Source organism: Mixophyes fleayi, chromosome 8 (genome assembly GCF_038048845.1).
Source record: "Mixophyes fleayi isolate aMixFle1 chromosome 8, aMixFle1.hap1, whole genome shotgun sequence".
NCBI lineage: Eukaryota > Metazoa > Chordata > Amphibia > Anura > Limnodynastidae > Mixophyes > Mixophyes fleayi.
The window spans coordinates 24,659,684-24,677,470 of record NC_134409.1 but is presented as its reverse complement, the minus strand read 5'-3'; the positions used below and the strand labels follow the sequence as shown (position 1 = coordinate 24,677,470).

The 17,787-nt window shown below is 41.7% G+C and overlaps 1 protein-coding gene across 6 annotated transcripts in view; it reads left to right on the top strand.

Moving 5' to 3' along the window:
• The window catches only part of RABGAP1L (RAB GTPase activating protein 1 like), a 244,643-nt gene that overhangs the window by 223,762 nt on the left and 3,094 nt on the right, over positions 1–17,787 (top strand). For 4 of the 6 annotated variants that reach the window (XM_075182154.1, XM_075182156.1, XM_075182157.1 and 1 more), the window contains 4 exons: positions 5,498–5,590; positions 14,815–14,925; positions 15,481–15,585; positions 17,190–17,273. In XM_075182154.1, the coding sequence (XP_075038255.1) occupies positions 5,498–5,590; positions 14,815–14,925; positions 15,481–15,585; positions 17,190–17,273 (393 nt within the window). Of the gene's footprint in view, positions 1–5,497; positions 5,591–8,705; positions 8,895–11,199; positions 12,123–14,814; positions 14,926–15,480; positions 15,586–17,189; positions 17,274–17,787 lie in introns of those variants that run through there. The other 2 variants (XM_075182159.1, XM_075182155.1) reach the window with 2 other exon arrangements.

The following is a 17,787-nucleotide window of genomic DNA, read 5'->3' as shown; positions in this document are numbered from 1 at the left end:
GTATTCTGGACCCAGGCCAGGCTTGGAGAAACAGGAACCAGCTCTGCATGGCACTTACCTGTGGTATGTTTGGAAAAGGTGGGGTATAGTTACTGAGACCAGCAGTGAGAGAGGAGGAATGTCACGAAAACAGATAGTGAGCTGTAAATGACTTTATGATCTATTTTTCATGAATATGGAGACAATAGGGCTGTAGGTGACAGGTACACTGTGTCACCCCTCCAAATTCATTCATCTGCCACTATGGAGTTTGTGTGTCGGAATAGTGTCACTGAGTGTATATTGTAGTACTTTATGTGACAGTTTGTATATTAATGATGTTTGTATCTGTACACAGATTGTTGTTTAATGTTGCATAGATTTCACTTCTGGCAGCATAACATGCTCAGATGCCGGTATTATAATGTCTGAACCTAGGAAGAATTGTTTCACTACCAGATTGTATCATTTTCTCCTGCCTCCTAACATACCCAGTTCAGTGTATCTTGGTCACTCTGTGTAAGGGTAATGGCAAGCTGATCAGGTTGGTTCATAGAGGTTAAATGGAGATGATTTTTGCCTCTAGTGTTAACACCTGAAAATGATCAGACAAAATATTCTCATAGTTAGGGAACCTGTGGCTTCTCAGATGCTGAGGAACTACAAGACCTAGACAATCAATTTGCCTAATCCTGATCTATCGATACATCCAACACTAAAGAGCAGTTAAGTCTGAGTCCCGGTTTTGTCATTTTATTAGTCCTTAAACACTCTGTACACCTGTATGACCTTCATCATCATCATCAGCTATTTATATAGCGCCACTAATTCCGCTGCGCTGTACAGAGAACTCGCTCACATCAGTCTTTGCCCCGTTGGAGCTTACAGTCTAAATTCCCTAACATAGACACACACACAGACACACACACACACAGACATAGAGAGACTAGGGTCACTTTAATAGCAGCCAGTTTACCTACCAGTATGTTTTTGGAGTGTGGGTGGAAACCAGAGCACCCGGAGGAAACCCACGCAAACACTGGAAGAACATGCAAATTCCACACAGATAAGGCCATGGTCGGGAATTAAACTCATGACCCCAGTGCTGTGAGGCAGAAGTGGTAACCACTAAGCCACCGTGCTGCCTTCCTAAGAGGACATTTGGCGACTCTCTCCTTTGCTGATCCAAACCATGTACAGGGTTTTACAGGCAAACAGAAAGATCAGCCCACAGATTTGGGACAGGGTTTTCCTAGAGATTATGTTCAGCTGAGCTTTTCTTGGAGATTAAACGAGAAGTTGAATTCAGTTTTCCCCTAATTCTCTCTTATGCCTTTGATTTCGGTCTGCGAGCAGCCAGTTTAGCAGAGATCTGCAGTGTTCTGTTGCTAGGAAGCTGCAGAAACACAAATCCTGCCTAAAGCCCTGGAACGAGGGTGCTAGAATGGCGCTGGAGTTCTCAGGGAAAGAGTGGTATTATTAGAAACATGGAATTCTTATTTTAGGTTGATTGTGTGAAGCGAGAGAAGAGCTGTCAGGACGGTGATGTGCCGATAGAGCTGATGGCAGTGTGTTAATGAAGACTTCCAATACAACAGCAAACCTGCGTTATGCAAGTCAGGGACTTGTTTTATTAAGAAAAAGCATTTGTATGACATAAGTGTTACCACATTTTTATTTTTGCTGGAATTTAAACTTTGTGAATTGGTTCCTATAACCATTTTACTACATTTGAAACCTAAAATCTCCATGTCACAGTGGTGTGTTGTCCTGGTATTCTCAGTAAGACCCCCGCCGTGTGCTGGACAGCCCTTGATTACCGTTCCCTTCTCTAAATATTTAGGCCAATTATTTGGTTCAATGCTTTTACATAGGTCCCTGATTGCATGTTACTTGTGAATGGCTTTTTGATGACCCTTGCCGGTCTACCATAGTCATCCACAGAATGTGCCTGATGGAATTTTGGCAGCCTGTGATCAAGGGGAACAAAGAGAGCAACGTTATGAAACATTCTGCATTATTGTGAGTGTCCTCTAACAATGTGGACTGTTGATACCACATGGGTTAAGTGCAGACTGTGCCGCTACAACAGCGGATGGTAATAGGCACCTGATTTGGTTACAATACTTATCTGTTAGTAGTGTTACAGGCTGAGTGAGATGTACCGGCTCCCGTCCGAGGTAGCAATGGACTGGACAAGGATTCCTTTGTACTTTCACTGGAATCTAGGTCATGCACCGTCATCTAACCGCCGAGAGCTCCATCCAGCCTGAAGCTACTTAGTGAGTCTTGCAGTGCAAAGCTTGGGCCATGCTACATTAGTGGATGCATGAGTTGGTGATGTATTAGTTGGGGTAGCACAAATAACTGATGGACTTCATGTTAAAGATGAAGCGATAATTATGTAGCAAGCAAAACAAGTAGAGTTAGTCATTCATTAACATGTTACATGGTATTTTCCCAGTACAGTTCTACTTGGTAGTGGCTTTCCACATACTGTGTTGCGATCATGTTTTTGAAGCACTTGTATTCTGAAATACGGTCATGGCAGCTACAGCTTGTGGTGTTGTTAAGATAACACCATGTGTCTGAATGATTGGCTTGCAGTCTTCTAGGTAATGGAAATACTGATTACATAACATGAGAGAGACCAATGGTGTTGGTGCATCTGTGAAAGGGAAAATCAGAAAAGCTATAACACACTTCTTTTATATTTATGTGACGACAGACTGCATGATGTGACGTTTTCTAGACATGCCAAGTGTGATAAGAGACATAGGGCTAGATTTACTAAGCTGCGAGTTTGAAAAAGTGGGGATGTTGCCTATAGCAACCAATCAGATTCTAGCTGTCATTTATTTAGTACCTTCTACAAAATGACAGCTGGAATCTGATTGGTTGCTATAGGCAACACCCCCACTTTTTCAAACCCGCAGCTTAGTAAATCTAGCCCATAGGGTGCTAGCTGCTGGGTTTAACTCGGTTCCCCTTCATACTTCTGTTTTTAACAAGATACAATAAATGTTGAAGTTTTATTGCTTTGTTTACCTACATATAATCTGGATGTTTACTCTCTTGGATTCTTCTTACGTCAACACTTTATTACACTTACTGTTACTAAACGCTGCATTTAAAAGCCATAATAAAAACAAAGCATTTACCTCCATGTTTTATATACTTATTCGACGATAGAGCATCTCATCTTGTTGATGCTGCAGTTGGAAATGTGATTGTTATTTTAATATATTTTGTGAGCCAGTCTGTCTGCATCTTGGACTATACAGATCAGTAAGGGTGCGAGGGTCATTCCTGGACCTGTGTCTGGTATAAAATGAAAACCTAATCCACCGAGAGCCCTGCATGTATAATTTCATTCCATTTTCTGCTAACGGACACATTTGTTTATTAAATGCCAGGTCAGATTATTAATCTGCTTACTGTGAGATTTATCTCGCTGACCTTCTGGATATTTTAGTCTCAATGAAGCTTTTCTGTCAGTATTTTTATCCTTTCATTAAGAAGGAATTTGCAAGCTGTCACAAGATGTTCTCGGCCCCGTGAATGGGCGTCCCAGCTTAAGTTTGGCTAATTAAATCTCCACTTTAGCTGTCTAACAATGTACTGGTGTGTGGCAGTGTTTGACTAGATTTCCGGATTTGTAGGTGGAAAAAAACAAATCCTTTATTACCAGCAGTGTTACAGTCCTTGCTGTAAAACGTGGCCCATTATGTGGTCAATTTACTTAATACAATCTGGTTATCTCTGGATCAGGACAAAATTTGTGTCTTTCTGTCAGTGGGAGAAGTATACATAGGTATGTAATCACTCTATAGGAGATATACACATTGACATTGGGACTGAGTACGTAACGAGAGGTATATACCAGGGTCTCTGTAGGCGTACACATGGTCATGTGATCTGTGTACTTTAAAAATGGTGTACACTTGCACGGAGTTGGTGAAGATATGATCAGTGTATTTGATAAGATTGTACATATTGAAATAGAGAATTTGTATACAGGGACTAAATCGTTTACCAAAAGCGTAGACAATGAAATAAGGATAGTTTATACAGAGACATAGGTCTATGTACTTTACAAGAGGTGTACACATTGACCTGGAGACCATTTTATATGAGGAGTACACTGGCACATACTTTATAAGAAGTGTACATTTTGGTATAGGGTTCTATGTATTTACAAGACGTGTACACAGTTACTTACACTTACAATTAGATTATCTTATGAGAACTGTAAATAAAGCTGGGTACACACTACAGAATTTTCCACCAACTTTTTATGCCGATCGATTTTACATGCGATCGATGGTCCGATCGCTCGGTCCATGGACTGCATACACACACGCCTTGTTTAGGACGATAAAGGGAAGTGCGGACGTCCCTTTAGCGACTTTTTACAGCCATGTTGTCGTGAGCAATGATTGCAATTTCGTACACACCTTCGTGGATCGGTCGGAAGTTTATACACACTACACAACGGAAACGAGATTGAAACGAAAATATTTAACGGTACGACCAACCAAATAAGGCGACAATCGTCCATTTGGGCAGACTTTCGACCATCGTGTCACTGCACACACTGACCCGACTTTTGAACAAGCAGTCGTATGTCGGCTGGTTGAGCAGATTATTGGACAAAAACCGTGTAGTGTGTACCCAGCTTAAGTCAATGGTGTCTATGATGAACAGAAGGACACACAGTGCACACAGGGAAATACAAGATGTGCACACAGAGACCAGGGGCTCTATGTAATACAAGGCATGTGGTATGTATTCTAGAAGACATTATACTTTGCATGGAATGTAAATGTGGGTGCAATGACTTTACATTGCTTTTACAATGAGCATTTGTATATTGGAGTGGAAATGATGATATGAACAACACTCAGGTTTCCTTCCCACCACAGTTCAGCATCAGTTTGACATGCGGGGGCATTAAGTGACGGAAATTACGTATCATGTTTGTGGGAACCTGGAAGGTCATACAGAAGGGAAGGAAAAAACTAGTACTGCACCTACCCTGCTGTACTGTGATTGTCTGACTGTCACCGGCTTGTAGACAGATTTATATCCTGATGTTTTCCTCTAGTCTCTGGCACTGTTTTGCAAGCTGGTATATTGAATGCAGTGATTTACAGACCGGTGATTAACGTGTACCTGACATTCCTCAGATGACACAACTAGAATGTATTCCCTTGCAGGGGGTGTATGCTCGTTACAATGACATCACAGTGGGAAAAGAGCTATGACTGCAATATGCCTGCAGCATTTTATATTTTTTTTGCAGTTGCTATGGCTCAAAGAGCAGGTGTACTGTACGAACAGGTGGTATTCTCTGCCATCTGGTGGTGAAATCAGGAACTGCACATATGAGGAAGTAATGAGCTGGTGTAGTTCTATATTGCTTGATTCAGGCATTGAGCTTACAGTCCCTCTAGTGGCAGGTTTGTAATGTTGCATACATCCAAGAATATGTTGTAACGTCTCCTGTACTTTTCAGGTGCCTACAAAGAAGCTGAAGAAATATGAAAGAGAGTATCTAGCAATGAAAGAGAGCCAGCTGCAAAAGGAAGACCCGATAGAGAGATACAAGGTAAAACATAATACATGGGCTGTAAACTGCTGTGTGACTGTGTCCTCTATACATGGGTTTTATATTCACATTACTGTACAACCTGGATCCACTTCAGCACCTAGTGAGGTGTTTGTGCCATGAGGTTGTGTAATCCATAGGACTCAGGTCCGGTTCCTACTGACGTTTGTCTAGTACAGCTTAATAACACCGATGGGTCTCGGCACCAGTTACTTGTGTGTCTGATTTAATAAATGTCCCCAAGTATTTGCTATATTACCATCACAATAAAGCACAGTGCATTAAATCACTGCAAGACAAAACGTCAGTAATTTCATACACTGTAACATATATGAGCTAGGGGCAGCATTCTGCTTTGGAGATGAGATGTGTTACAGAGGGTGGTTGGCGAGTATCTTTTTATTTTTAGTATTTTCCCAGCATTTATACATTACATGATAGTATATTTACTGCTCATGTATATCACAGTCAGTACAGATCTGCAGTCCTCTGCCACAAACTCTCCACTGTATAAGTATGAGGTGATCGTCCGTCATAATTTGGACGCTGTAGAACTCCTATAAGAGTCGCTCATTGGATGCAGCCAGTGTTCATGACAATGCAGCCATCCAATCACCGGGAAGTCACCGCAGCAGGAGACGGCTCCACTTCTGTAGTCCTGGTGAATAGGCTGCATCCTCCTGTATACTGGTTCAGCCCCCACCAGACGGAGGTGACGGGGCAGCTTTAGGGAAGAATACAGGTAAGAAGGTTCCTAGGTTAGACGGCTGCTGATACGGAAAACATGGCAGCTGGTGTGGGGCATAGATATTAGTGAACGTATTAAATGTTTGTTGTGTAGAAAACAATTTTTAACCAATGTGAAAAACATGTTTATGAATGGTCGTGGCTGTTGGATGGGTGATGTTATCTGTGCTGTAGTGGAAATATCCGTGTGTATAATGCACTCTCACACACGTATGAGGACAGTCCGGGTTCTCTGCAGTAGGAACGAAGGTGACAAACCCTGCTGTAAACATGACATTTATCTGCACATTTAATACACAACTATTTATTTGCTGAATTTAATAATTGGAAAAAATAATGCAGTGAATGTGGCATGAACATAATTTTGGGCACCCAATACAACGCCTCTTTAGGCAGAAATCACAGCTTCTATATGTTTTATTGTACCAAGCTAAGAGTCTTCCTATTCCGGCTTTCCACGCAGAGATCTTCTAGACAGGAGATATTAACGTTAGATCTTCTTACATGCTGCATGTTTGAGGTATCCCCACAGATTTGTATTAATTCTCAAGTCTGGGGACTGTGGCGGCCATTCCTAGTCTTCCTGTTAGTACTTTGCAGCTGATTTTGAGGTCTGTTTTGGATCAGTGGCTGCTGTAATATACCTCTCTCTTCGGGTCCAATTTCTTTACTCACTCTGGGACATTAACATCTAGGATTTATAGATATTTAGTTAAATCCATTCTTCCATCAGACAATATGACCTCTGGCTGCCACACAACCCCAAAGCATAACTGATCCTCCCCCATTCTAAATGTCTGCAGTGTGTTCTGTTCTTCATACTTCTCCAGTGTCTCTCCACATGTGTCTTTTCTGGGCATTGCCAACAAGTTATATTTTTGTTTCATTAGTCTATGGCAGTTTAGTTCCAAATACATCAGATGTTGCCTTTTTAGGTAACCCTGTAGGAAAGGTCCATGCAGACCCCCTGTGGCCCACTCCTCCATGTTAAGATAGAAGCATTTAGAGATCTCTCTTTGTTGTCCTCTGCTTTGTGCTATCAAACATCTTTATTTTCAAGTCAGCCGCGTGGAAGAGCCCATGGAGTTTGGGAGCAGACACAACACCCTGAGCGGTTAGACATTCATCTCTGGAATTACCTGTATCTGCTTAATGAGTCTTTGAGTTGTGAGTCTTTAAAGTGTTATTAAATCCACTGGATAGGTGTCCACATTTTTGTATACAACTGAATGTGAACATAGATCAACATATTCTGTTTCTTTTATTTGCTAAACCCACTTTAGATACTTTGTATCTTGTATTTACATAAATTAATAAATGAATAAGGAAAGAAATATACCCCCATGTACAACACTCTAATATAGGTTGGAGAGATCACATAGAAAATTTAATTTGTCTAGCAAGTCATTAGCTAAACATTTACACCAGCTACATGGAGTACCGTGATAATGAACGTTACCCCACGCTTATCCTTATAGGCTATATATGATTATATCCAGGAAAGTGCTAGGAATAGTGCATCCATTAAAGGGCCACTGAATACAACGGCTGCTCGCTACTGATCTCTGGTATCAGCCAGAATGGCTTCATACAGTGCCCTGTTATAGACTGTGTCTCTAATGATTGACATGTTCCCTAAAGTGTATTTATTTCTCATAAAGCTCTTAAACATATTTGTAAGTGCTATTTACAGGTTTTATATATGGTGACTTGTTTTTTTTAGGTTTATTTGTATTCTTTTTAAATATCACTATTCTATTAACATTTTGGAGATACAAATACATTTGTCACAATAAGACGTTTAGTGAGTTTTGCATTAACAGAAATGTTTGGTAATTTTAACGGTTATTCAGACTCTCACCCCCCAGCTCACTGTAATCCTGTGTAACGTTGCCGTAACGTCACCTGCCCCATCACAGGACACGGTAACTTCCTTATTACAGTACAATGTGAGCTTTCTCTGAGGTCTGGCTATTTATAGAATCCAGCATGACTGTGATTAGACGTCCATCCGCCCTTGTCCAACACGAGTCTGATTACTTTATTTCATGTGCTGATAAATTAAACTGATGTTGTGCTCAGACCTTTAATTAACTTTGCTTGGGAATAATTAAGAATAATGATAAAATGACAGCAATTAAATACACAGCCCCTAAATACAGAGTCTTATTGTATTACTAGAGTGACTAAGAACAGACCTCTACCTGTAGTATGTGGACTATGTGCAAGAAACAGAGGATTTAAGTGTGGCCATCATCCACACACCGCGAGGTCAGCCATTTTGTACGGTGAAGCGCACAAAATGGCTGCCCCCGCTGTATGTGGGCGACAGGTGGACTTAAAAAAGCTACTGTCCCTTTTCTTTCAGTTTGTTCTTGTAAACGAGACCTTCTCTCTCTTCGCCATGTGAACGGGTCCCTGAATGATCAATGGTGGTTATTAGCTTGGAAGGAAAACACACAGCAGACTGTGACAGAACAAGCCTCCACTGACTGCTCCAAGGCTTTTATTCATATTGAACATCTGTACATATAAATAAATGTTATTTTCGAGATAACATTCTTTTTTTCTAATATCAATATGTTATTGTGCAGATGATGCTCATAAGTGAAACGTTAAATTGCCAGGATTGCCCTATATACGTTGTATTAGTAAAGTCCTGTAAATTGTGCACCCATTAACATGTCACGGATATAGAAGACACCTCAGACCCCCGTGGCTTTGTGCCTCTCTATGGGAATAGGGCGCTCGGTGACTTGTAATATCCTTATAATTTACAGTAGTGGATGTTATCACATATATTTACTAATGTTATATAATTACTGATAGAGGGGTAAAAAGAGTTACCGTATATACTCGAGTATAAGCCGACACGAATATAAGCCGAGCATGACAGAAAACTGGGGAAACTTAATGACTCGAGTATAAGCCGATGGGCTTTTTCAGCGTAAAAAATGTGCTGAAAAACTCGGCTTATACACGAGTATATACGGTATCTCTTCACAATCAAGTTTTTTGTGGGGTTTTGACAGGATATGTACATTACAAATAATGTACATTTTCAGTGGTATGTAAAAAAATGTGGTTTACTTGAATATATTTGCAACATAGTGCATTATTTAAAATTCTTTTTATTTTGTAGCTTTATGTAAAAAAAAAAAAAACACCCCAATCTTTCCTGACAGACACTGACACGTGAATCATTTTTCCTCATGAAGTAAAGTTACAGGACATTTGTCTGTGATGAGTTAGACCAGGTGGTAGATTTACTAAAGCGTCTCAACAGAAAAAGTGGAGGTGTTGCCCATAGCAACAAGTTTTCTAGAATGTAGTACATATATGATAGCTAGAATCTGGTTGGTTGCTATGGGCAACATCTCCACTTTTCCTGTTTAGACGCTGTAGTAAATCTACTTGGTGGTCTTGTGCCTATTTGTGCCTGCCATCCATTATTATTAGCAAGCTGCTTCTGCTAATAGGATGGTCCCAGCTCTAGTAATTAAAATACCAACACTGGGTATTCATATTTTTAATTGCGAGAAAAACTTCCCAAGAGGTACCACAGTCTCCAGACAAGGGGGACGCCCAGACTCTAAGGCTGGTGCAGACTGCCCATGGGTGCCTCCCAAACAATGCTCCACAAATTCATAGGACCCAGGCAAAACATGACAGGAATGTGCTTGTGCCACAGCTTAATATAGATTGGGTGGAAAGTGAATGTTTTTCAGGTAACTAAACTCAGTAGAGTCAGAGGTCAGAGGTCAACCTTTCCTCTGTCTGATACAATGATGGGATGTGTTTTTCAGCCGTAGGAACCTGCTTTTGCTACTCTAAGAAAAAATGTCTTAATTTGTAATGCAAATGTTAACAAAAACGTATATTTTTATTTAAAAATATTGAATACATAGTGAAAATGCCCAATCCTTCTGAATATACAAAGACAGAAGAGGTCCTCGGTCTGTGTCCAGATTTTACCTCAGAGTATTACACAGTGTTGTCAGATGAGAGCTTAGAACCACGCCTCACATAAATTTACCACAGCATAATATAAATGGTTTATTGTGCTTTTAAGTCTTTGTTTAAAAGTAAATAGGGTTACAGGTGTTTTAATTATTGTTTTCAAACACAGCATGTCACAGGGTCAATCATTTTAAGGTTTACTCACAACTAACAAAGACAGGATTACACTATTTGACCTTTTAAATATAATAGAAGCACGTATACAGTAAACTAAGCTGCCCATACACGCAGCCAGTATGGCCCCAGGATCAGTTCTAAGTCAGGATTGGTGGGAAAAGTGTCGGACAATATTAACTTATTCTTTGGAAACACCCTTGTAACAGTAATCCACAGCTACAGTTGTGGGTTTAGGGATAATCAGGAAAGTGCACATGGTGGGAACACGAAAATGTCTCATGTGAATTCACTATTAACACTCCAGACAGCTCATTTACATAATACCCGCCCTGCAAAGTAACATCTTGTTTTTCAAGTATTGAGTTCGACTAATTTGCACTTTGTAAGGAAATTCCCGTATGCACACAGCTTCTCATCTTAAGTATGTGCAAAGCTTTGCAACCCTCCGACCTCTAAACTGACTCACCTTGACTCCAACTTACTTTGACTACAACCTCTAAATCCATGTTCACACCTTTAAACCAGGCCTGTCCAACCTGCGGCCCTCCAGGTGTTGTTAAACTACAAGCCCCAGCATGCTTTGCCAGTAGACAACCTGTTGATAGCTGGAAGGGCATGCTGGGACTTGTAGTTTCACAACATCTGGAGGGCCGCAGGTTGGACAGGCCTGCTTTAAACCCACACAAAAGTAGATGTGATGTCACAAAGGCATTTGCAGTGCGCTGAGCCCTAGTCTTCCGTCATTGGCTGATTGCACCAGTTACGTGCCAGTCTGTCAGTGGACAATTTTATACCCATTCTTTGCCAGCCTGTTCAGTGACCATGCACACAGCAGTATAACTGCCCCAACATCTGCATGTGAGGCCAAACATGATCTATAACTGAGAGCGAATCGCGGCACAGCCTGCACAGGAGATGTGTGTATTACAAGCAGGGGAGGGGCGTCCTAAAACAGACAGCACCTATAATTGAAATTAAACACACAAGAAGAAACCACTTATTCTTAAACTCCATACTTAGACTTAGACTCTTCTTGTCATTTTTACACAGATGTAAAAGTGACAAGAGGGTGTTTTATACTTACATACATCCTACACACACTTTCCCTGACTGAGGGCTGACATAATACTGTTTCCATGTGATAAGTATTTTGATTGATATATGGAAACCAAAGGACATTCTGTGGTCATGGAATGATTTGCTGTATCAGTTTTTATTTATATTTCATTATTTAAGAAACAGGTAATGGATATATTCTTGTGAACTGATTATTAATACAATGGCATTTCCTTTGGCCTCCCTGGCTACAATTTAGAGAAGAAACCTGTGACTTTCCAGCTCCAACTCTTGTGGAACTGCAAGTCCCAGCAATATGCCCAGCAGCTACAGAGCCCCGATTAACCTTAGCTTGACTAAGTAGTGGGGAGTGAATTCCCTGCCCTCTCCTGTGTTATCTCCCCAGGCAGCTGTGGGTTCCTCTGTTTTCAGCCTGCCGTGAATTATCAGTTGCTCCAGGAGGAAGTCACGGAGGCAGCCAGCCAGCCACCTCCCTGTGTCCAGCCCCATATTCCCTCTGTCACACTATACACCACACACATTCTCTTCACTCTGGTGTCTTACTAGGCAGCGCATGTTCTCTGACCAGAAGGTAAGTGTCCTCCATGGCTTGTGTGATCTCTATGCAGCAATGAGCAGCTTACAAGGTGTCTGTCTGCTTGTCAGTCCTGGAGATATGTATTGTGAGGTTGTGATACTAACCTGAGCCTGCGTTGTGTGTCTGTGCGTCATTGTTGGCTAATTCTGCAATATGCTTCTGGGCACTAGTAATTTGGAGATTTGGGGATACAATGTGTTACTTTAGCCTAGTATACTAGGCTGAGTATTGTGTGCATGTTTAGGACTTACTATGAGATATATATGTAGAATGTTTTCTTGCTAGGTAAAGGATTGATGCAACATTCCAATAGATGTCAGTCAGTTTGCATCTCATAGCTACAGATTGTTTAGTACAGCTCTAGAATTGTCAATGAAAGTTGCAGTGTTTGTATACAAGATAGTGCACAACTCAGTCCACAAGAAATTGTAGCGCTCCTGAATGTAGATCAATAAACCTAGCGCTCATTCACACAAATACATTGTGTTTCCTAGTATACTCAGCAATATGTACATGTTTTTGATGCATTCAGCCTGGTATCATTCAGTTATAATGCATGAAAACGGCAGCCTGCTACACACGCACTTCTCAGGTATGAACAGTGTCATAGACGGTAATGTGTATCATTCTTAATATGCTTTGATCTGTAGGACACACAGATGTATGTGCAGCATCCACAGCACACTGTGACTGGTAGGAACAGTTTGGACCGTGTTGATGTTTGTCTTGTGTTTCTTTTGATTTGAAACAAGTGATGTCAGTACATTAAAGCGTCACTCTCCCACCTCTGCTCTGAATACATTCAGTAATCCACCAGGCGGTACAGTGTCAGCTCAGATTAGTCAGATTATTGTGGCCAATCTATCATTAAGGGTTTAAAAAAAATCAATTCACATTCAGGAATTGTATTCCAGTCAGACCAGTATATAAGAGGCTGCACCTTGGCAGCCACACAAAGGAGTGGTGTAAGGTGAGGCTGTATAACATCGTTACACTATATATATATGTGTTTGTACATTCTTCATGAAATGGAGTAAAATATATAACCTGCTACCTTTAGGCTAATAATGAGTTCTAAGCAGACATCAGTACTGCGTCTACCTGATCACACTGACGTACGAGTTATAAGGAAGCTGGAAGTTGTTCAAGTTCTCTGACATGTGAGATAACTGCAGTTTGTTTTGTAAAAACAAATATATATAAGTGGAATATCGTGTTGAGCCTGCAGACGTGTGGGTCTGTGTGTAGATGTATGAGCCATGTACAGAAGTATTACACAACTTGTTGTGTACTTGCCAATTAAATTTAACAAGCCTTGAGTGCCTGTTAAATGTGTCTGATGCAAAGGATATGTACAAAGTTAGAGGCGGGTTGGGAGCTCTTTAATAAATGTTTACAGCCCTAATTATACATCTTCTGGATTCAGCTGTGTTTCTGTCCATACACATCTCAATACTGCAGCCGATATCAGACACCTGGCCCTATATAACTGGCAGACATCGCAGTGTCTATGGCATGAGTGACCCGGATGACGAGGAATATCCAACGAAACGATGATTATCAGGAATGCTCATTAGATGACCACAGCTGGTCCCTCTGGGCTGTGTACCAGGCCATCTTCTGACCGCACTAACAGGTCCTAATGATGCCGGACGTGATTCAGCCTGAACATTGACCATTTACATGTGTAGGTGGAAATGAATTATGCCATTGCTCACAACCCTAACCTGTCACATCCTCCTTCAATGTCGCTGAGTTGTGGATCAATGATTGTAAGATTAAGATTTGAAATAGAATCTAAAAAAAAATAATTTGTCAGTTTCCTATCCTGGACTGCAGTAGCTGAGGCTTCCCCAGGAAGGTAATGTTGTGTTTTACTTCTGGTAAATACTGAGCGTTACTGGGTATTGCAATAGCAGCAACAACAGTTTCCTGCACAGCAACAAGTCAGGAAATAGCTCAACCTTCCTATCACACAGAACCGTCAGTACAAGCTGCTGCTGATCAGGACAGCTGCCCAGGTAGTAAGAGTCCTGCACTAGTCACCTAAGGACTGTGTGAGTATGATCCTTGATGTAAAGGTGGCAGGGTGGTAGAAAAGGCTGATTTATAGATCATTCATATAGATGGCCACAAGCTCAGTGCAGCAAATATAACTAGGTAACGAGTGCTGTGTGTTCCTGTGCCTGGTGGTGTGATTTCACGTCTGTATCTGTCCTAAACACAAAGTACCCTGGACAGGTTGCTGCTTGTGAAATCCTCCTCGGCGTGTTGCTTCCTCCTGTCTGGTCTTGCAGTGTATTAAACACAATGCCGCAGCTCCAGTCTAGTGTATGTATGCAGCTTTCAATCCCACATCATGTCAGCTGTGTGTCCAGACTCCAGCCAGTCCTCCAGGACCACCGAGTGTTCAGGTTCTACACCTGATACATTACAACTCTCATTGTCCTCAGTATCCGGCCTGGTAAGGAGACCATGGGAGATGTAACCACGAGGCTACAGGGTAACACTTGCTTTAGACGTTATTAGTAGATAGAAATCTGTGCGGACTGGTCCCGGAAGTACTGGCTGAGTGGTTTTGATAATTATGCTTTGCTGTATAATTCTTTTTACAGATGTATGTATGTATGTGCTTGTGGTTCTACATTGGTATTAATGTACCTGTCTGCATGTTGTTTTCCCACAGAGAGAGAATCGGAGGCTTCAGGAGACCAGTATGAGACTGGAACAGGAAAATGATGACCTGGCTCATGAACTGGTCACCAGTAAGATCGCTCTGCGCAATGATTTGGACCAGGTGAGTCCGTGCAGTGGAAACAATAAGGAAAATAGAGTGTGAGCTCCTATCAGACACAAAGTGCATCAAAGAGCGTCACCTATCCTGCATCATGCTTCTGGGGGTAAATGTATCTGGCTGTGAGCTTCTGGCGGGTTTGAAAAGTGGAGATGTTGCCTATAGGAACCAATCAGACTTTAGCTGACATTTTGTAGAATGTACTAAATAAGCGATAATTAGAATCTGATTGGTTCCTATAGGCAACATCTCCACTTTTTAATCCTGCCGGAAACTCGCAGATTGATACATTTACCCCCTGGTGTTTATGTATGTACCTCTCACCTACACATAGTGCCTCGTGCCTCAGTGCTGTGTGAATTGATTGGCTTGCGTGGTCATGAATATTGATTCAGCCCACAACAATGGCTGTCTCCACTATGAGTAGACAATGGGTACATTTTAAAAGCAAAATACTTTGCATCTGAATGTAAAACTGGAAACCTGTAAATGTAGCAGCAGACAAACAACAGTTTACAGAGAACATCAGCTGATGATCTTCGTGTCTTTGGTGCACAGGCAGAAGACAAGGCGGAGGTGTTAAACAAAGAGCTTCTGCTCACTAAACAGAGACTGATCGAAGCCGAGGAGGAGAAGCGCAAACAGGAAGAGGAGACTGCACAGGTGAGGACCTAGGACCGATGGAAGAACGCTTCCCATACATCATAGGCATTCACTTGTCACATACAGATACCAACCGCTAGTCCAGCACAGGGGTAAAGATACCGACCGCTAGTCCAGCACAGGGGTAAAGATACCGACCGCTAGTCCAGCACAGGGGTAAAGATACCGACCGCTAGTCCAGCACAGGGGTAAAGATACCGACCGCTAGTCCAGCACAGGGGTATATATACCGACCGCTAGTCCCAACACACCGGTGTATATATACCGACCGCTAGTCTAGCACACCAGTGTGTATATATACCGACCGCTAGTCCAGCACACCAGTGTGTATATATACCGACCGCTAGTCCAACACACCGGTGTATATATACCGACCGCTAGTCCAGCACACCGGTGTATATATACCGACCGCTAGTCCAGCACACTGGTGTGTATATATACCGACCGCTAGTCCAGCACACCGGTGTATATATACCGACCGCTAGTCCAGCACACCAGTGTGTATATATACCGACCGCTAGTCCAGCACACTGGTGTATATATACCGACCGCTAGTCCAGCACACTGGTGTGTATATATACCGACCGCTAGTCCAGCACACCATTACAGATGCTGACTGATATTACTACAAGATCAGTATTGAAGCATCACTTATTCAGTCTTATTTGCTGTGCTGGTGTGATATGTCCTATCATCTATATCAGTGTTTCCCAAACCCAGTCCTCAGGGACCCCTAATAGTGTTTCCATGGAGCACAGGTGTATTCATTACTGACACCACAGGTTGTACTAGTAATTTCACTTGTGTACTGGAAACCTGGATATTAGTCCTGGATGACTGGGTTTGGGAAACACAGATCTATATGAATACGGTCACCAGCTTGTTACCGGCTCAGAGACTTGTGTAACTAAGCAGGGTGTAATCACTCATACTCTCCAACAACAGCCAGAGAACAGCTTTGAAAGAGAAAGAAATTCATAGTATATGTTATTTTAAATCCGTCTAAAAATCAAGTTGTAAAACTGCAGCTGTTGTGGGACCTGTAGTTCCCCAACGGCTGCAGAGCCACAGTTTGTATACCCCTGGTCTAGGATAACCCCATCTTGGACCTTTTGGTTATATGGTAAGCCTCACTTACATAAGACTGCAATGTGATATAAGTGTCTCACAAACACCTAGGATTAGCACACATAAATGTCAACTATGTAACACTGTTACCAATGTATTGTACACAGAACACTGAAGTATTACTAGCTGGCTCATCTGTTGTTACACACTTGTACCATGAATGCTGTGATATCACTCTATGAATTATGTAAGGTCATATAACGGAGGAAGGCCACAGGCTAAGTGCTTTACAGAGGGCAGAGAAGTGGGAGATAACTACACAGTAGACAGTAATTACGTTATCTTATTCATTATAATGTTGTGACAGTATTATGCCCAGTGACCACTAAACTGATGCCATAATTCACATATAAACGGTAGTATCACAGTTTCAAGTGACTGAAGAGTCCGTACTGTCTATCCAGAGTTCACCTATATCTTTGTGCATCTGACACATGTAAACGGATTATCTAATGAAGTTACTCTTTTCCCCACAGCTAAAGGAGGTTTTCCGGAAACAATTAGAGAAGGCAGAACAAGAAATTAAAAAGACAACAGCTATTATAGCCGAGTACAAACAGGTATGTCAGAGATGTTATTAAAGGGGCACGATCATTGGGGATAGGGAGAGAGATATTCGATATGCTGAGTATATTCATGTTATCAGTGTTACAAAAATAAAATGTCAAGTTACATGTTTAACCCTGGATAATGGATGTGGACTATGTGTGTGTGCACATCCCCTGTACTCAGTAATCTGCTCACACTCTGATGTGACTCCTTCCATTTACTCCTGTACCCAGGCAGTTCTATGTAGTAACGGACATAGATCTCATGTGGCTCTATATGTTCCAACCAATCCTCTTCCGATGTGCCTCCGTTGGCACCTCACACCTACAACACTCTCTGTAATGCCTCCATCTCCGACCTCGTCATCCAGAAATACTCCCCTACACTCCATTCTGTCAGTCACCTTGGCCTCTCCTATCGGTCTCACACTCCCGTTATCATGACTTTGCCCACCCTGCTCCCCACCTTTAGAACTCACAGCACCGGCTGACTTGCCCCAAAAAATTGTATATTGTTCTATTTATA